The 19,790-nt window shown below is 40.6% G+C and overlaps 1 protein-coding gene and 1 non-coding gene across 2 annotated transcripts; both read right to left on the bottom strand.

Moving 5' to 3' along the window:
* Positions 1-2,382: 2,382 nt before the first annotated feature.
* On the bottom strand, positions 2,383-18,064 carry gusb (glucuronidase, beta). Its single transcript, XM_026182093.2, has 12 exons — positions 17,621-18,064; positions 16,658-16,843; positions 16,019-16,200; positions 15,492-15,634; positions 11,433-11,620; positions 11,152-11,304; positions 10,878-11,056; positions 8,049-8,195; positions 6,932-7,016; positions 5,079-5,255; positions 4,858-4,993; positions 2,383-4,685 (listed from the first exon to the last, which is right to left on the bottom strand). The coding sequence occupies exons 1-12, from the start codon at positions 17,834-17,836 to the stop codon at positions 4,555-4,557; spliced, it is 1,923 nt and encodes a 640-aa protein (XP_026037878.2). The 5' UTR covers positions 17,837-18,064; the 3' UTR covers positions 2,383-4,554.
* Positions 18,065-18,899: 835 nt separating this feature from the next.
* trnan-guu (transfer RNA asparagine (anticodon GUU)) lies at positions 18,900-18,973 on the bottom strand. Its single transcript has one exon. It is a non-coding gene; the product is annotated as a tRNA-Asn (tRNA).
* Positions 18,974-19,790: the final 817 nt, after the last annotated feature.

Below are 19,790 nucleotides of genomic sequence, written 5' to 3'. Positions count from 1 at the left end.
AGCCTCCAGGGCTTCCTCTATTCTGGGGAGAGGAAAAGCATCTCTCGTGCTACAGGAGTTCAGTTTCCTGTAGTCAATACACAGCCTTAGTGATCCATCTTTCTTGGTTACGATCACGACAGGTGAAGCATATGGACTTTTGCTGGGCCTGATAACTCCCGCTGCCTCCATTTCTGTCAGCAACCTTCTCACATCCTGCCACTGTGATGGGGGGATCTTACGGTAAGGCAGTCGAAATGGCTTAGAGTCGACCAGAGGGATTTCATGTTGCACAGTCTTTGTATGGCCATAATCCATGGGGTGCTGTGAGAACACACCTATGTTCCTTTCCACAAGCTCTTTAAGAAGGGAACGCTGGTGCTCATTTTTGACGTCTGCTCCACTTAAATCCACTTCCTGGCTTGCCACAACGTGGTCCATACCCAGGCATACTTCTCTGCCTCCGCTAATGTGATGACTGCCCCACACCCTGTCTGAAAAGTCCACAATACTTTCCACCAGAGATGCCTTGGCCAGATGCGTGTGAGGCTTGATAGTGATAGCATGCTGGGAGAGGTTCATCACTCTTACCAGGGCACATCCTTTCTTTACATCAGCAAGAACTCTGGCGACAAGGATGTCTTGGCTGAGCTGCAGGGAGGGGTGACCTTCAATTAGGGCTGTATAAGTCTTTCTTTGTGGTCTAGCTTTGTAAAGAGAGGATTCGCTAACCCTTTTGGCTAAACAAGTAATTTGTACTGTTATTGTGTATTTGTCCTCATCTATGATTTCTAAGAGCATTTCATGTTGTTTCTCAGTTTTACCCTACTTCAACTGGCCTAAGTAAAGGGAGTGAAGTCAAACCCTCTTGTCTGCGTGGTCATTTTGAAGAGGAGTTTAGTCTGAATGTCGACTCTAGCAAGGCGTTAGAGGCAGAGGACATTACAGCTATATTTAAAAAAACAGAAGTTACATTGTCAGTACAGTGGAAATACATTTCACATAAATAATTTAGTGCTGAACAAGAATTAAAATGTTTAAAAATGAGTTAATTTTATGATGTTTGTAAATGTAGTTAAAAATGAAGTACAGAAGTATTGTGTTTTGTTTATCTTTGTGAAATAAGTGTTATTGTGATACATTGTGGATCTGATATTATCAATGGATTTAAGCAACATTTTGTTCATGTTTTGTCAAAGTTGTATTGAGAGATTTATACAGTCTCTAGCTCAGAATTTTCATGTTTGGTTGAGGTTGTTCAATATCTGTAAGTGGCAAAGGAGGGTGGTTGGTGGAGACTGGACATTAGTCTAATGTCACAGTCAGGAATTCCTTATTCTAAACTTACCCTTCAGAATTAAACACAAGAGACACATTCAACTTTTAATATATTTTTAATTTAGAATATCCTTTTGATGATCACCATGACTGAAAAAATAGCAGGTTTATGGAAAATGACTGATTACTTTAGATAAACAAGATTTCCAATACTGAGATTTTATGTAGAGAACCACAAAGGAAAGTTTATGAGTAAACTTTAAACTTTGTGTCTTCAGTAGCCTTTATAGAACACAAAGGGTCACACAACAGCTCCTGGATGATGAACTAGTTCTGCCTCTAGAACGACATCTAGGACAAACGCTGCCGTTAGCTCCAGGATATGCAAATGGTAATAAGGGAGTTAGAGGAGTAAAAATACACTGTAGCAAGATGCAGTAACATGTAAGGCTAGGATGTACATGATCTAAAAGTGACAGCTTATAAAACACAGATATTTCTTTGTAAATTACTACGTGCCTGACCACTACTATTTTTTTCTTGTGTGGTTAGTGAATAGTGAATCATTAATGCAGATGAAATAAACCAGCACAGAACATAACAGCATTAGTAACAGTGTGTGAGCATAGAGTATCTCCAATGTGTCTCAGTCACGCCAGCTGAATTTCATTAATTTAATAGCAGTGTAATCGCGGATGCAGATTAGTGTTTAATGACATGTATCTAACCTGATAAGTAAACATCTCTCATAGTTGGACCAATTGAAAAAAAAGCCTTAAATGTTTGGAAAAACGGGCCTGAAATAAGTGAAAAGCAATCAAAACAGTTCTGTTTTATGAAAAGTACATTTTAATGGAAAATGTCTGCAGCAATAACTCTGACAGGTAGGCTAGTGTAACGAGTTTAAATGTTTAATGTCCTGCTGGAACTCAAAGGTCAACCACGTGATGATGGTACAGCCTGAGTCACTGATAGTGAACTGTCTGATTGCTGTCACGCCACCATCCATGATCGATACGTCATTTAACCTTTTAGGTGTCTGTGGTCTTTTTTGAAAAAATGACGGCGGCACCGTCCACTCCTGAACTGCACTGCATATGATGCAAATAATTAAATCAGATACTGTTTGCATGTTGAGTAGATTGTCTTTAATAAATTCATTACAAAAGTGTCAAGTGTTTATTTTCATTTACACACACTATTTCATCAAATAAATCACCCTTTTGAGCACCTAAACATGCTCAAATTCTTAACATTTTGTAACACAGAGATTGAGTTATGCATATTAAAATTAATAACAGATCCATATGTAAACATTAAATCACAATCATAGCGCCACCTAGTGGCAACAGAAACTGTCATGTTTTACACTTCGGAGGACTGGGTGGTTGACCTGAGCTATCTAAAATTTGGTCAGAAAAGCCTCAAGGAGTTGGTATTGCTTTATTTTGAAAACAGTCAGTTTCTAACAAAGGGTGTGACCCTGGTGCAAATTTTGATATTTCGAATGAAACACAACCTTGCTTTAACTCAGACAGATTGTCCAGTCCTGACCTGAACACATCAATAGCAAGCAATAGTGAGAGCACCACCTAGTGGCAACACAAAATGATGTTTTATACTCTGATGTACTGCTACACTCAGGCTGACCACATCCAATTCAAAAGCAGTCTGAATAAACTTCAGACCTTCATGGTGCTTTATCATGAACAGTGTGATTTCTCATTCAACAGTGGGAATTCAGCATAAAGAAACAAGATGCTGTTGAGGGGCTTGAAAAACCTAAGAAGTCATGAAAACTGGTACACGCCTCCAAACTGATAAAGGCTTTCATGTTTTATGGGTCATAGTTCCACCTACAAAATGATTATTATTATTTTTAAAATGTAGTGTTATGTGTAGTTAAATGTTACAAGTGTTTATACTGTAACATTTCATCCATGTGTCTGAAATTTAGCAGCCTTGTGGAATGTCCTGACAACTTCAAAAAAGCCTCTTGGAGCCATATCTTAAACCCAACAGGAAGTCAGCCACTTTAAATGTCAGGTGTAATTCTGGCATTTTCACAATTTTCAGGCTTTGTACTTTAATTCCTCTTGGATTGGATCAACACTACCTTTGGTGAGTTGAATCTAAGCCTTGGCGATGTTAAACTCTGAAGCTTTTGAGTTTTTGTGAAAGGGCTTTTTTGTAGCTAGCTGTGTGCCAGAATTTTGATCATTCCCCACTGGACATGAAATCTCAACTAAATCTTAAGTAACTTTTGTCCCATCTTACCCACACTTCACATGATTGATTAGAGTCCATGTCTGGAGACATCTATGTGCCAGTATCAGGTCACCCTTATGGCACCTCCTATTGGCAATAGGTGATAATCATCCCATGTCTTTCCCCAGGACACTGACAAAGAACTGAAGCCTGCTAAGTAAAAGAGTTTTGCTCTCTCTTCTTCCCATTCGGTTGAGCAATTTTCTTGCATATATGCTATAATTTACAAGCATCCATGCACCCACTACACTACACTTGTTCTAAAATTTTCAGTCAGTTTAATTAAATATATTTTGGTCCTATAAACTCTGTGGTCTTTTTGGTCTCTCCTTTTGTCTGAATTCTGGGTTGGCTCATGACAAAATGAGGTCTTGTCCTCTTTAAAAACAGACTGGTTTAGTGGGTTTTAGCCTGCTTTCCAGTGGCATTAATTTCGTTTGAACTTTCCTGGTAGGGGGCTCGAAGGGGACGTATCTGACAGTGTAATTTATTTAGAGAGATTCATTGGTATCTTTGGGGGAGAGAGAGCTAAGTCACTGGTTGTTCAGGTAGTTTGTTTGTTGGTGCATTCAATTGGTTTTTTACAAGATGTGCTACTGCCATTCAATTCTGTATGTTTCACTTTAAACAGTAAATATGTTTTCTTTGTTCTATTATGAATAAAATGCAGGCTTATGAGATTTGCAAATTATTGCAGTTTAAAAAAATCTGTTTTATGATATTATATTTTATAATTTGCGTCAGACTTTTTTAAATTGAGGCTTTAATTAGAAAAGGTGTACTTCACAATAGATAAGGCACAAGAGTCTATTTTCAATCACTGTAGACCTATAAAATGTTCCCTACAGCTGGAATAAAGTATTATAAAGTTCATTAGTTAAGATCAATATGTATACACACACACAAACACACACACAGATGTTGTTCAGACACAATATCACAGTATTGGTTCAGCATACTGCTTACACAGTGTTGACTATTTCCCAGACTGGCTACCATCAGAGTTTCAGAGTGATCAGAGTTATTTAGTCAGTCAGGAAGCAGTCTGCCCGTCTCATTAGCCAGCCTCCAGTACCTCTTCCTCAAGAGGAACGCTGCTGCCTTGGGCTGCCTTTGCCGGGTGAAAATACCCTTCTTGTTCCCCACCACACGATAGATTCCTGAAGACACAACACAGTTTGACAAAAACACTGTCACAGTGCAGAATATAATAAGCTGAATAAATAAAGCTCTGGTTTTTAACCTAATGGCTGCTTCCCTAGAGCTTCAGCTATTGTTGTATTTAACTGCAGTTCTGGCTCTACAGGTTGCTTTATTTTGAAGCTGCAGTACCTTGTGATGTCATGAAGTCTGCAAAGTTCCAGATGAGTTCACCAACGAAATACTGATTCCTCTTCTGGTCGAACACATCATGGTAGCTCTGCAGGAGAGCATTCTGGTACTCCTCAGTGAACATCATGGGTGGATCCTAAAGAGTGACAGTAAGACTTGTTAAAGGTGCAGAACTGACTTGTGAGTGAGTGGAGTGAGTTAGTGAGTGAGTGTATTCTTACCATGTGAAGCCCTGGAACTGCATCTGCTCCATATTCACTCTGGATGATGGGTCTCTGGTACTTTCTGTACCAGTTTTCAAAATGAGTGCTCAGCTGAAGAGGAATGATATCCAACCGGCCTTGATCAAAATACCAGGCAAAGTAACTGTTTGCACACACTACATCTACATAGGGACCCTAGAGAAAAAAAATAACCCAGAAAAGGATTCAGAAGTATTCTTCAACATGGTTATGATTTACAATTATTTATTAAATATTTATGACACAATTTTCTTGCAGTCACCCTTTAAATAATAAAATCTGTAATGTGCTTTTTATCAACCAGTTTCAAGTTGGGTAAATGAGTGCATGGCGCTTCTGTTTTAAAATAAACACCATGCCCCACACTGACATGCATTAATGTTCCTCGGTCCACTGCATTAAACTGGAGGCTCTGCTCTTCATCTCTTCATTGCCTAGGTGAATCGTGGTATCAGAACTCCACTCTCAGTTTAGGATAACAACCGCATCATAAGAGTCAAGACGGAGCACATATAATCTTATTGTATGCAGATGATGTTTTACTATACTAACAGAACCACACTCGTCATTATCTCCATTGAAGAATTTTATCTCTGAATTTCGTCTTTACCCAGCGTATAAGATCAATACAGACAAAACTGAGGAAATGGATGTAAACAATAATATTCCAAAGAGGGTGAAACATACTCCTTGTTCATATGTCCTTGTCCTTGATGTAAATATATAAAAATTGTGTATGTTTCTGTTCTGTGTCTTGTGTACTGTTTGTTTGTATATGTGTCTTTCTTGCTGCTGTTACACCCACATTTCCCCTTGTGGGACAAATAAAGGATTATTATTCTATACTCAGTTGACTAAATTTACTTACTATGACTTATTAGGACTTAAAAAGAAAAATCAACATGGGTTTTGTGAGCTGCTCATCTGGTGTTAATTAACCAACTTAGTTAAATTGCTATCTTGAGCAGGGCACAGACCTGAAGCACTCAATGTGATTCATTTCACTTAGTATAAACTTCACCTTTTAACATGATTATAACAGAGGTGCTACTTAGCAAATTCTGTTACACTATTATCATCAACGATGTGTCAAATAAAAAGTCTGGAAACTGAAAAAAGAAAGGGATGTGCAGACTTTGTTTAATATGTGATGTTGACATTGATTGATTGAATCTTTATTTTGAACATGTTGAAAAAGTACAACAAAATAGAATTAAAAGAGACAAATGAACAAAGCAAACAAAAGGAAAACGAGCAACCACAACTCCAAATAACTTTCATGTTCAAAAAGGAGCAGGAAGAAGCATAAGCTTATTTAATCCCACCCCTTTTCCACTATCTAGTATCAATAGACTACAGAAATACCTCCTTGCAATTACATTATATGTCATGTGTATTTATTTTTCTAAATATATATACATATATGTTTCTATCTATCCATACATACGTATATACACATACGCACATATACACATTTTCAATAACCCCATTAACACCTCTAGGATACACAACCTACAAATATATATATATACACCCATACCAACATACCCGTGCACCCGCACACACATGAAAATATTAGACAACACCCTATCAAATCTCTACCTTTTCCCTGTACCCTGTAAAAACCATATCCTTAAACCGCTTTTTAAACTGCGCCATGCTCGGACATTGCTTCATATCTTTACTTAGTCTGTTCCACAGCTTCACTCCACACACAGAGATGCAAAAACTTTTTAATGTTATACGGATACGAGGATGTTTTAAAATTGAATTCCCCCCTCAAATTATATCCCCGTTCCCTTTTAATTAGTGTGATGGATGAAGAAACTCACCCCTTTGTCCATGTCAGCTGCAGCGATTGTGACGTAAGTGACAGGTCGGGTTTGGTCCAGAGCTTTGGTGTGCTCAATCAAAGTCCTGTAAGGGGGTAGAAAAAAAGGAAGTGATTTGATGTTGGGCTCAAATCAGCAAAAGATGTGTCTTGAAATGCAGTTGTACTAAATACAGGACATGCCGTCTGGGACATACCAAATGTTGCTACATTATGGGGAATTGGCTGGAATTATTGACTTTAAATGTTAAATTTCCTTCCTTAGTTGGACATTTAGTTGTCTTATTTCTGTTTGGTTAAAATAAATGTTTGTTTCTTAATAATTACATTAGTGTTTGTCTCTAAGTTCTTCTTTGCTTGTTTTTTTTTTATTTTTTTTAGCTCAATTGTTTGTTGTTTTATGCTCAATTTAGTTTGGTTTTAAATGTTAGTTTGTTATATTTTGTAGCCATTACAATTAGGGCCAGTAGGATACAGAATATTTAAGCTCAACATGATATTTAGTAAATTAAAAAGCCGATATTCCAAAATATCAGCCAATTTTTATTTATTTGATCATTTTTTCCTCTCTCAAACATGACTTGTTTATACTACACTCTGCTTGGATCAGCTGGTTTTTGTGTTTGTGGGGTTCCAAACAACAGGGACGTTGCAGAGTTGCACCTTCTAATGGCTGAACTATGCAAAATCAACACTCTACTTTTTAAAAAAAATTAATTCATCACTTCAGCTCGAATTAGTTCTGTTCACTTAATTTCTTAGGGCTCCATGATCACCTTTTGGGTTTTTTGCTTTTTTTTGTAAAACAAAATCCACTTTTTAAAAAACTACATTATGTTACTCATGCCTAACTAGCTTTGTCCCTCATACCAGCTATCAGATGGATATCAGATGCTACAGACAAACTGATCTTTTCTACCAGGATTTTAAGAGTTATTACTGTTACACCTTCAGTGTGATAAAGCACATATTTGAGAAGTAGAATAAACATCAGAATTCACATTTTCAAACAAACGGAATAATCCAACATCATGTTGCTTATCTGTGCAGTGATGACTATTTGAAGGGTGGCAATAATTGGAGCTTTACACCTCAAAAGAAAAATAACCTGTACTCACTTGAAATAAAATTCAGCAGGAGGCATCTCTGAGGCGGGCTCATTGGCTACCGACCACATGACCACAGAGGGATGGTTCTTGTCCCGGCGCACAAGCTCGTCCATGACAACCAAGTGGTGATACAGAGAGGCGTTTCGAAAACTGCGACTATCAGCAAGGCACAAAAGAACACAACTCAGCCTGAGCTGAAAGACTAACGACTCAGATCCATCCACACTGCAAGATGTGAAGACCTAACTCACAACTGTTCTGCTTTCCAGTAAAGTTCAGCTATTGTGAGTTAGTCTTTTATTATAAAATGTAATATTATGAGTACTGTACACATTCAGGTTTAGAAACATGTGGACAAAAGTCAGTTAAAAAAATATGAAAAAAAACCCCTCCAATTTGTCAAAGGAGCTTGCAAAGAAAAGCGTCTGGACTTCTTTAAGTTGCTTGAAGACGTTTCACCTCTCATCCGAGAAGCTTCTTCAGTTCTAAGGTCAAATGGTGGAGATGTAAAAATACTGAAATTGTTACTTTACAGTATCAGAATCAGAATCAGAATACTTTATTGATCCCTGGGGGAAATTATTTTTTTGCTAGATGACCAGATGCTGGGGGCAGAGGAAGCATGTGGAGAGTCCCAGATAGTCCCACTCCAATTTACAGTTTTTTCTGAATGCTTAAACCCTAACTGTGATTCCTGTAGCACAATCTCTAAAACTATTCAGACTTATAGCAAAACCACTCACTGAGTTTGCAAAACTAAAAGCACAAAAACTGCTTTGCACTCAGTTTGCAATTTTGTAACACACACTTTGCAAAACTGTAGGCACAATTAACTACACAACACTCAATTACCAAATTTCCAACACACTCCTAGCAAAAGTATACACATGTATGGCTATCATTAACACTAATTTGCCAACTGTCTGGCACACTTTCACATGTGAAAACTTTTTTAGATAATTCGTTCACTTTGCAATCAGCCTAAGCACTATAATACAGGTAAGCTGTGTGTGCGGAGTACAATGGAGGGAGCAGAAAGAGTGAGAAGTAGAGGAGGCCGAGGAAGAGGACGTGGAGGTGAAGAAGTAGGATGAAGAGGACGACAAGGACAAGGAGGAGCAAGAGGAAGACGAGGAGGGGGGAGAGGAAGATGAGGAGGGGGGAGAGGAAGGGTAGGAAGAGTAAGAAATAGAATTGCTGATGACATCAGAGCTACAATAGTGGACCATGTAATCAACCATGGAATGACCCTGAGGGTAGCTGGCCAACGGGTCCAGCCTAACTCGAGCCGCTACACTGTAGCAAGTACCATAAGGACATCTTGAAATGAGAATCGGTTAGTACAGTCACTTCGCACAAAGATTTGTAGCACTGCCATATGCCAATGAGAAACACACCAATACCATTGATGTAAAAATACTGAAATTGTTACTTTACAGAATTGCTAGATGACCAGATGCTGGGGGCAGAGGAAGCATGTTCACTGCAGACCAAGTAACCCATAGAGTCATTATGGCGATTGCAAATAATCCTATACTTGGAAATAAACACTTGTGTTTGTTTTGATGTGTTTGAATAAACACCAGTACTTGAAGTTTGGATCCCTCTATGCTTATGGATCTATGACAGAAGTATGAGCTCAAACTGACATAGCCTACCTTGTGCACAGAGAAAGCAAAAGCCAGATGTGTTTTGTATTCATACCATCAGTGTGCAGTTGGCGCATTGTGTGCTTAGTAGATGATGGCTTGTGTGTACTGTTTGATACGGAAACACTATTTTTACGAAGGTGTGAAGAGTTAATCTAGCTGTGTTCGCTTTTGCAAGAGAACTACGATGTTTTGATTATTGGGTGACAGGTTTTCTTATTTGTGTGAAGAGTTTTGCAAAATTAGCCAATAGTTACAAAAAATGTGCTTAAGCAATCAGAAAAAACTGTAAACATGTGTATGGCAGACAGTCATCTTGTCTAATACTGTCAGGGTCCTCTGAGCAATTATGGACTAATATTATAATGTATGTATTTTGTATTGCTGTCCCTCATTCTCCCTGCTTGTAGACATATGTGCATGTAGGTGTGTGTGTGTGGCCCTGGCAGGTGATTGGCCACACCTGAAGACCTTGACACACCTGCAGTTGATCAGGCCTGTCGGAGGAGCTACTTGAGAGTGTGGTGGAGCTCTCTCCGATGCTGGATCATTGCGTGGCTTCACGTTAGTCTCTCGACCAGTTCTTAGTTTGAGTCTCCTGCATTATTGTGTGTCTGACAGCTGCCTCTCTCTTATGTCCCCAGGAGTAGCGGGAGACGAGAGGGCAGCGAGCACGGGGTGCTCATCATGGAGAAGCGGAGACAGGAGCACTAACACTGGGAAGAGGACACGTCACGGGAGTCGGGAGAGCACGGGATTTATTGTCATGTTTTTCCATCACTGTAAATAAACGCACTGTCTATACACAGAGCACCGCGCCTGGGTCCTCATTCCCCATATCCCCACGGTCTGCCAGCCAGACCGTGACAGATACACTGTGTGACATAGCTGTAATTAACTTAGGAATGAAGTCAAGTTTGATATGCAGACTGAATGCTTATAGCCTATGACAATCACATGTCATTTCATGCAGTATTCCTATTGGTCACAATAGTGTGTAACATTTTTTGGCAATTCTAACTTGGGCAGCATGAAGTTCATAAAGAGTTTCAGCAGGGGTGGTATTGGACAGCATGTGCAGTTTTCTCTATGTCTTCATATGCTGTGGCAAACAGAATCTTTCACTTTTGACCTTACTGAACCCTCAAACATATCCAAAGGTCACACAGATATGTGTGGTAACACTTACATGTCTTTGATGCCAACACCTGGGCACTCATCTATCACCACAATCCCATGACGGTCACACATCTGCAGGATCTCCTCAGCATAGGGATAGTGGCTGGTACGGAATGAGTTGACCCCTAACCACTTCATTAAATTAAAGTCCTTTACAATTAGGGGCCAGTCAAAGCCTCTACCACGAATCTACAACACATTAAAACCAGAAAAGTAAACATATGGTCATTGGAGCCTATTTTCTGCAAAATTTAAAGGAGTTTCATCCTTCTAGGGGTACTTACGTCAGAGTCCTCATGCTTATTGACCCCATGGAAATAAAATGGCTTGTTGTTAATGAGGAACTGGGTGTTGGTAACGTTTATTGTGCGGATACCAACTGGCAGAGTATACTCATCCTCATATGTTGATGTCTCACTGACTGCAATTAGGTGGACCTCAATGTTGAAGAGAAAATGTTAGAATAATCGAAACAACACAACCTGACAAATCGAGTGGCAATGCTCAGTCAAACCACATCACACTGCAGAAACACACCTACATGCCTGTGAGCATGTTGCCTTACCTTCATAGAATAAAGGTAACCTGGATTCTCGTGCATCAAGTACGGCCACCACAGCTTCACATCTACCACTTTAAGCCCTCCAGATGACCCAGTGGAGGAGGCCACAAAGTGGCCATCTTTGTCCATTAGAGTAATGTTCAGAGTGTTGTTGAAGCCACCTTGAACAGATACTTTGTATCTGACAAGACCTACAATGCAGAGGAAACAGCAACATCTAATGAATAGACAGAAACTACACATTTAAAGTCTGATGTATATGATGCGGATGCTAATCTCTCTAAGCTTTTAAGATAAGATAAGATAAGATAGAACTTTATTAATCCCTCGGGTGGGTTCCTCTGGGAAATTCGACTTCCAAAAAAAAGCACAGCAACGACCGAAGTTACAGTTACAGAATTGTTATATATATATATATATATATATATATATATATATATATATATATATATATATATATATATATATACACTCAACAAAAATATAAACGCAACACCTTTGTTACTGCTCCCATTCCCCATGGGATGGACGTAGAGACCTAAAATTCATTCCAGATACACAATATAACCATCCCTCCCAAACAGTGGTCACAAATCAGTCCAAATGTGTGGTAGTGGGCACATCTGCCATATTGAAATAATCCATCCCACCTCACAGGTGTGCCACATCAGGATGCTGATCTGACATCATGAGTAGTGCACAGGTGTACCTCAGACTGCCCACAACAAAAGGCCACCCTGGAATGTGCAGTTTTTTGCTCTATTGGGGGTCTGGGGACCCAGAACCGGTCAGTATCTGGTGTGACCACCATTTGCCTCATGCAGTGCAACACATCGTCGCATGGAGTCTATCAGATTGTCAATTGTGGCCTGTGGAATGTTGGTCCACTCCACTTCAATGGCTGTGCGAGGTTGTTGGATATTCGTGGGAACTGGTACACGCTGTCGTATACGCCGGTCAAGCACATCCCGAACATGCTCAATGGGTGACATGTCCGGTGAGTATGCTGGCCATGCAAGAACTGGGACATTCTCAGCTGCCATCTGCCCTGAACAATGTGAGCCATGATTCATCCGTGAAGCGCACACCTCTCCAACGTGCCAGACGCCATCGAATGTGAGCATTTGCCCACACAAGTCTGTTACGGCGACGAGCTGGAGTCAGGTCAAGACCCCGATGAGGACGACGGGCATGCAGTTGAGCGTCCCTGAGACGGTTTCTGACAGTTTGTGCAGAAATTGTTTGGTTGTGCAAACCAATTGTTCCAGCAGCTGTCTGGGTGGCTGGTCTCAGACGAACTTGGAGGTGAACCTGCTGGATGTGGAGGTCCTGGGCTGGTGTGGTTACACGAGGTCTGCGGTTGTGAGGCCGGTTGGATGTGCTGCCATATTCTCTGAAACGCCTGTGGAGACGGCTTATGGTTGAGAAATGAACATTCAATGCACGGGCGACAGATCTGGTTGACATTCCTGCTGTCAGCATGCCAATTGCACGCTCCCTCATTGCTTGTGGCATCTGTGGCATTTTGCTGTGAGACAAAACTGCACATTCCAGGGTGGCCTTTTGTTGTGGGCAGTCTGAGGTACACCTGTGCACTACTCATGATGTCAGATCAGCATCCTGATGTGGCACACCTGTGAGGTGGGATGGATTATCTCAATATAGCAGATGTGCCCACTACCACACATTTGGACTGATTTGTGACCACTGTTTGGGAGGGATGGTTATATTGTGTATCTGGAATGAATTTTAGGTCTCTACGTCCATCCCATGGGGAATGGGAGCAGTAACAAAGGTGTTGCGTTTATATTTTTGTTGAGTGTATGTATGTATGTATATATATATATATATGTATATATATATATATATATATATATATATATATATATATATATATATATATATATATATATATATATATATATATATATATATATATATATATATATACATATATATATATATATATATATATATATACACACACACATATATAAATACAGAGACAAATATAAATAAAATATACAAAGGGGATAAATAGAATAAATAGGAATAAAAAATAAAAATACAAGTGAATTGCACATTTCAAGTATTGAGTCTATTGCACTGTTGACTATTTACAAAAGTATTGCACAAGGTATTGTACAGTGAGGTGAGGAGGCACTACAGCTTAGTTGTTCCCCCCTCCTTTGTCCTCCTGTTTCCTGTTTCCCCTCCCTCTCCCCTCCAGAGAGGAGTTAAACAGTCTGATGGCGTGTGGGACAAAGGAGTTTTTAAGTCTGTTAGTTCTTGTCTTGGGGAGAAGCAACCTGTCACTGAACAGACTCTTCTGATTGTTTATGGCCGTGTGCAGAGGATGCCCAGCATTGTTCATAATGTCCAGCAGTTTCTTTAATGTCCTTTTCTCTGCCACTGTCACCAGAGTGTCCAGCTTCATGCCGACCACAGAGCCAGCCTTCCTGATCAGTTTCTCCAGCCTGGATGAGTCCTTCTTTGCTGTGCTGCTCCCCCAGCACACCACAGCATAGAAATGTACTCCAGCAACCACCGACTGGTAAAACATCCTCAGGAGCTTCCTGCAGATGTTAAAAGACCTCAGCCTCCTGAGGAAGTACAGTCGGCTTTGGGCTTTTTTATACAGGTGCTCTGTGTTGCATGACCAGTCCAGTTTATTGTCCACCCACAGCCCGAGGTACTTGTACTTGTTGACCACCTCCACCTCCTCCCCCTGAACCGGCAGTGGACCTTCTCTGGACCTCCCGAAGTCCACAACCAGTTCCTTAGTCTTTGAGGTGTTGAGTTGCAGGTGGTTTGTGTGACTCCATGCGACAAAGTTCCTCACCAGACTTCTGTACTCCTCTTCCTGATCATCCCAGATACACCCCATGATGGCCGTGTCATCTGCAAACTTCTGAATATGGCATAATTCAGAGTTGTAGCAGAAGTCAGAGGTGTACAGGGTGAAGAGAAGAGGGGACAGCACAGTTCCCTGTGGTGCTCCTGTGCTGCTGACCACAGTGTCAGACGTGATGTCCTTCAGCCTGACGTACTGTGGTCTGTCGGTGAGGTAGTCGGAGATCCAAGCCACCAGGCAGGGGTCCACCTCCATCCTGTTCAGTTTTTCCTGAAGCATACAGGGCCGGATGGTATTAAAGGCACTGGAAAAGTCAAGAAACAGTATCCTGACCGTGCCTTTTCCCCCATCCAGGTGTGAGTGGGCTCTGTGTAGGAGGTACAGGATGGCATCCTCCACTCCGACACCCGCCTTGTATGCAAACTGTAGTGGGTCCTGGGCATGTTGTACCTGTGGTCGGAGGAAGTTGAGGAAGAGCCGCTCTAGAGTCTTCATAAGATGTGACGTCAGTGCCACCAGTCGGAAGTCATTCAGCTCATTGGGCCGGTTCTTTTTGGGGACCGGGACGATGCAGGATGTCTTCCATAGGGCGGGCACTCTCCCCAGTCGCAGACTGAGGTTGAAGACTCGTTGTAGCGGCTCCCCAAGTTCAGCAGCACACGCCTTAAGCATCCTAGGACACACCTTGTCTGGGCCTGCTGCCTTTCTGGGGCGAAGCTTCCTCAGTTGCCTCCTGACCTGATCCACTGTGACACTGGGAGATGTTTGGGAGGAGGGGAGGGGGGGAGATGTCTTGCTGCTGAGAGAGGGATTGGAGGAGGGGGGTGTCATGGTGTCAGGAAGGGGGGGAAGCGAGGGAGGCAGGAGAGTGGGGAGAGGACTCTGTAGTGAAGGTGAGGGTGGGGGGGGGTTGTGGGCTGGTCAAACCTGTTGAAGAAGTTGTTGAGTTCGTTTGCCTTCTCCACAGTCCCCCCCACTGTGCTTTTCTTGGTGTTGTGGCCTGTGATGGTTTTCACACCATTCCAGACCTCCCTCATATTGTTCCTCTCCAACTTCTGCTCCACCTTCCTCCTGTAGGTGTCCTTTGCTTCCCTCAGGCAGCGTTTCACCTCCCGCTTTTGTACATCAGTTTACCTGCTTACAAATTCTTTTGTGCTAGTAAGGATTTTAAATCACTGTGCATCACTGTATTAATTAATTTAATTTACCAGTGTTATCCATGAAGTTGGTCTCCACTGAGATGTCATCCACATGCACTTTAGGAGTAGTATACAACAGTACAGAACGATGAATCCCAGCATAGTTGAAGAAATCAAAGTCAATGTTTTGCACAAAAAACCCATCAGGATACCTGCAGACCAAACACAGTCTTCTCGTCATTTACATTCTCACTGATGCATCAGCTTAAAGTTTTGAAGTGTGGCAAGGAAGTCAAAAAGAACCCAGTATCACACAAAATGTGTAATAGACACTCTGGTCCACTGTGTCCATTTCACGCTTTGCAGGACACATGTGCAGAAGTTGCATTACTAGCAGGGGAAGATAATATATGTAAAGGCAAGCAAAAAAAATATGACGTACATTCCAGGTCCTTTACTGCAACTTACTGCAACTTCTGTTTGCGTGTACATTTCATGTTTTGTAGAGGCAAAGTGTGAAATGGACCAGCGTGCCTATTACTTGCTTTGCCATAATATTAGGTTGGACAAACACATGAACCAAAGAAAGAGCCTACCTGCTGCTGTCATTCATGTACTGGATGGTGCCTGGAGGAAGAGTCTCCAAAGTTAGGGTGTTGTTTACCGCGATGGTGATTCTGCATGGCTTTGTTGGTTCCTTGCGGATTAAACTACTAATCTCTGCCTCAAAAGGAAGGTGGCCACCTTCATGCTCTGTCACTTTCTCTCCATTCACCCACTGCAACAGAGAATGATCACCGTTTTACATGAGCTGAAATTTAATGATACACAATCTAATTTAAAATCAAGCAAGGATGTATTTTGAAACAATACATTTCTTCCTTATTTTAGCAAAATGCATGTATTACAACAGCATTAATCCACAGGTTTAATGAGTTTAGGTTCTAAACAGTCCAGACTTTTTTACCCACTGAAAACACAAAATATTAAGCAAACTCTTAAGTCGGTGAGATCTTATATCAAGAAATTCATCTGCTGCTGTACCAGATTTTTTGCAAAGTAATCATATTTTTTCAAGAAAACATGTGTTTCGTTACATGATGTGTTTTTCTGTAATATTTTCAAATAAACAACATGATTTTTAAAATGATTTTTGTGGCGGATGATAACTTTTTATATTTGAATTTATTCAAACTTTGAGTGAATGGCTCATAAAAGATGCAGGTGATACTCACCACTATTGAGTAATAGTGAGCACTTCCCACTCTAAGAACCACTCTTGTTCCCTCATCGGAGATCCAGCGGGCCGGCACGAACACCTCTCGCTCATACCACACCCAGCCAATGAAATCTCTCAGTGTGGGGTCCTGTGTGATGTCATTGTAGCTGGCAGGAACTGGCATTTCAATCACTGGGCCCGTCTAAAGAATACAAAACAACAATAAGAAGACAGGACTTTACAGGGATACCCATGGTAGCCATGTTTATTATATTATATTATTTATTATTAATTTTAAAGTAGACAATATACATATTCATCTAATTGAGGTCATTTTGATTCTCTGAGGTCATGGTAAGCTCCCTTCCTGGGAGTCTGGCCCTAACAAGATGAGACTTATTAATATAAAATTTCAACCTTTGTTCTCATTTTAAAAATGTTTCTTTCTATTTTTTTCTTTTTCTAAAATTGTGAACATCTTCAGCTCTAAATGTCCCTACAGAACTCAAAAGGAGGCACAGTCTGACAGGAATATATCCTATTGTGTGGCATTTAAAGGGCTGATAAGCCAAAAATATTTAGTTACGACTGTGAGCCAAACTGATAAGTTTATGCATGCCTTACTGCTGTGTTGTTTACATAGTTATTTTGTTTTTGTTTGTTTTTTTCTTTTTTTGGGGGGGGGGGGGGGGGGATCTGAATTTTTGTTTTTAATTCAGTTTAGTTTCAGTTTCAAAATTTAAAAAAAAATTGAAAACACCAAAACCAAGGATACTTCCTCAAATATTCAATTCAAAGCATTCAAATTTTCTTTTAGATTTTCTTTTTTGGTATAAATCTACATAATTGCAAAATGTTTAAAAGTTCTTGTTTACCGAGAGTACTGTATGCGACCGTTGTATCCATGTCAACAGTAAAACAAGTAAAACAACGTAGACTGATTTGTTTCATCTGACCTATCACCTCCGATCCCGCTCACCTCTGTCAGCCGACGTTTGTACCAAGCCTTCTCGAAGCCCTCGTTCCTGTTGGGGGACCCGTCAGCCCTGAAATCCCACAGCCCGTTCAGCTCCTTCACCTCTCTGAAGGAGGACTCCTGGGGAAAGAGCATGCCGCCGTCCAGCGGGAGCACCGTGCCAAACACTGATAGCAGCCACAACACACGGAGCACCGAGAAGCTTCCAGGTACAGACATCCTGAAGCCCTCTTCTACTGCCCTCTCAGAGAGGAACACAGTTTTTATCACCTGTTCTGGGGTCACATGACAGCAGCCGTTATTTTACATCGGTGACGAGATTTTCCGACTCTGCTCCGAGATTACAGAGGGCAGATGTTTCAAAACAGGTGAAGTCTGGACAAAACGGGGACACCGCAAACTAACAGAAAGTTCTAAAAAAAAAAGTAATCTCAACTTGCATGAAGCAGGACGAACAACAGTAACCAAAGCTAAAGGCACTGAGAACTGTTTGAACTGTTTGAAACTAAGTAAATTTATTTAGGGCTTTTCAGAAACAGTCACAGAGCCCTGCACACAAGAAGAGCAAATAAGAACATTAAGTACCACAAAAATAAATATTTAAATAACAATTCTCAACAGAACTTCTAATCAAAAAAGTGTTTAGAACTGTAAAACCAATACTAAAATCTGTTGGGAGCCAAAGTCATATCGTTTTAAAAATGCAGTCGTTTCTTAAATTTAAATTATATTTAGTGACTAGAAAGGAGACAAAACATGGTTTCCTGCACTGTCATCATCATATAGAGAATTTTTTTAAAATAAGGAGATTGTCATTTAAACACTAAAACTAAAAAAGAGACACTGAACAGCCACTACTACAGTCGCAAAGCGTAGGCTGTAGTTGCAGGAAGAATAACAGACGCCTTCGAAATACCAAAATTATGCATCACTGGTGGTCAGAGGGCCCGGTGGCGCCCGCCAGTGTCCGGCAGCCTCGCCTCTGTCAGTGCGCCCCAGGGCAGCTGTGGCTACAATAGCTTGCCATCACCAGTGTGTGAATGTGTGTGTGATTGGGTGAATGACTGAATGTAGTGTAAAGCGCTTTGGGGTCCTTAGGGACTAAGTAAAGCGCTATACAAATGCAGGCTATTTACCATTACCATTTTAAGGCCATTTTGTTTTCACCACAGAGAAATATGGTGTTAAACACATTCTTTCTTTTTCTGGGAATATGAATGTGAAAATGAATTTAAATATAACATAAAGAACCTTTGCCGTACAAGTAAATTATGGAAAAGCACGTCCCTGGGTGGGCTCGAACCACCAACCTTTCGGTTAACAGCCGAACGCGCTAACCGATTGCGCCACAGAGACTCGATGAAGTTGGGCGACACTTCAGGAAATATAGAAATACAGAACTATGACAACGGTGAAACAAGTTTATTGTCTTTGTCTTTTTTAACCGAACCAAAACGAGGAAAATTACTTCATTTAATTTATAACAAATATGAGTGAGCTTCACCAAAATGTGAAAAATTAAGGTAAAATGAGTTAAAAGAAATCTACGATTTTTGGATTTACTCAGCAAGTACGACAAATAACATTCACTGGAAGTTCGAGGCTTTCATTACATTTTCTGAGCTATAAAATATGCTATTTGGATAACTGTTCAATCGGTGACCCTCTGTGACAAGGGAAGAAAGTAAACAGCAGAAAGTAAATGATTCATTCTAGTAGACTGAACATCTTTCCAGGAATTGTGGAAAATTACAATGACAGATATTTTGACCCAGTAGTTTGTGCTGTTCTAAGGTGAACTGAGCAAAACCTGGGACATTTAGGGTTTAAACATTAACAGTCAGTTACCGTAAATAACTGTAATCTCCAAGCTTTGTAGCAGTATTTGACATTTAGCATGTGATTTTATTGCTCTGAGCTTGCAAAGGAGGGCAAGATAATACCTTGTGTTGCGTCTGCCACAGAAAACTGCACAATGAGTCCCCTGACATGCCAAATCTTACTTATCTAGGGTGACCAACCGTCCTCTTTTTTTTGCACTTGTAGACTTGTAAGAGCCTATGTGACACTTTTAATTTCACCATTCATTAACCACACAGAGAAGGCATCATTTAAATATGTTAAAGTTTTCTCCTAGGACCTGGCGTCCACATATGTGGACATCACAGTTTGG

The sequence above is a fragment of the Astatotilapia calliptera genome, chromosome 10 (assembly GCF_964374335.1).
Source record: "Astatotilapia calliptera chromosome 10, fAstCal68.1, whole genome shotgun sequence".
NCBI lineage: Eukaryota > Metazoa > Chordata > Actinopteri > Cichliformes > Cichlidae > Astatotilapia > Astatotilapia calliptera.
Note: the sequence above shows the minus strand (reverse complement) of the source record. Positions and strands in the feature narration are given on the sequence as shown.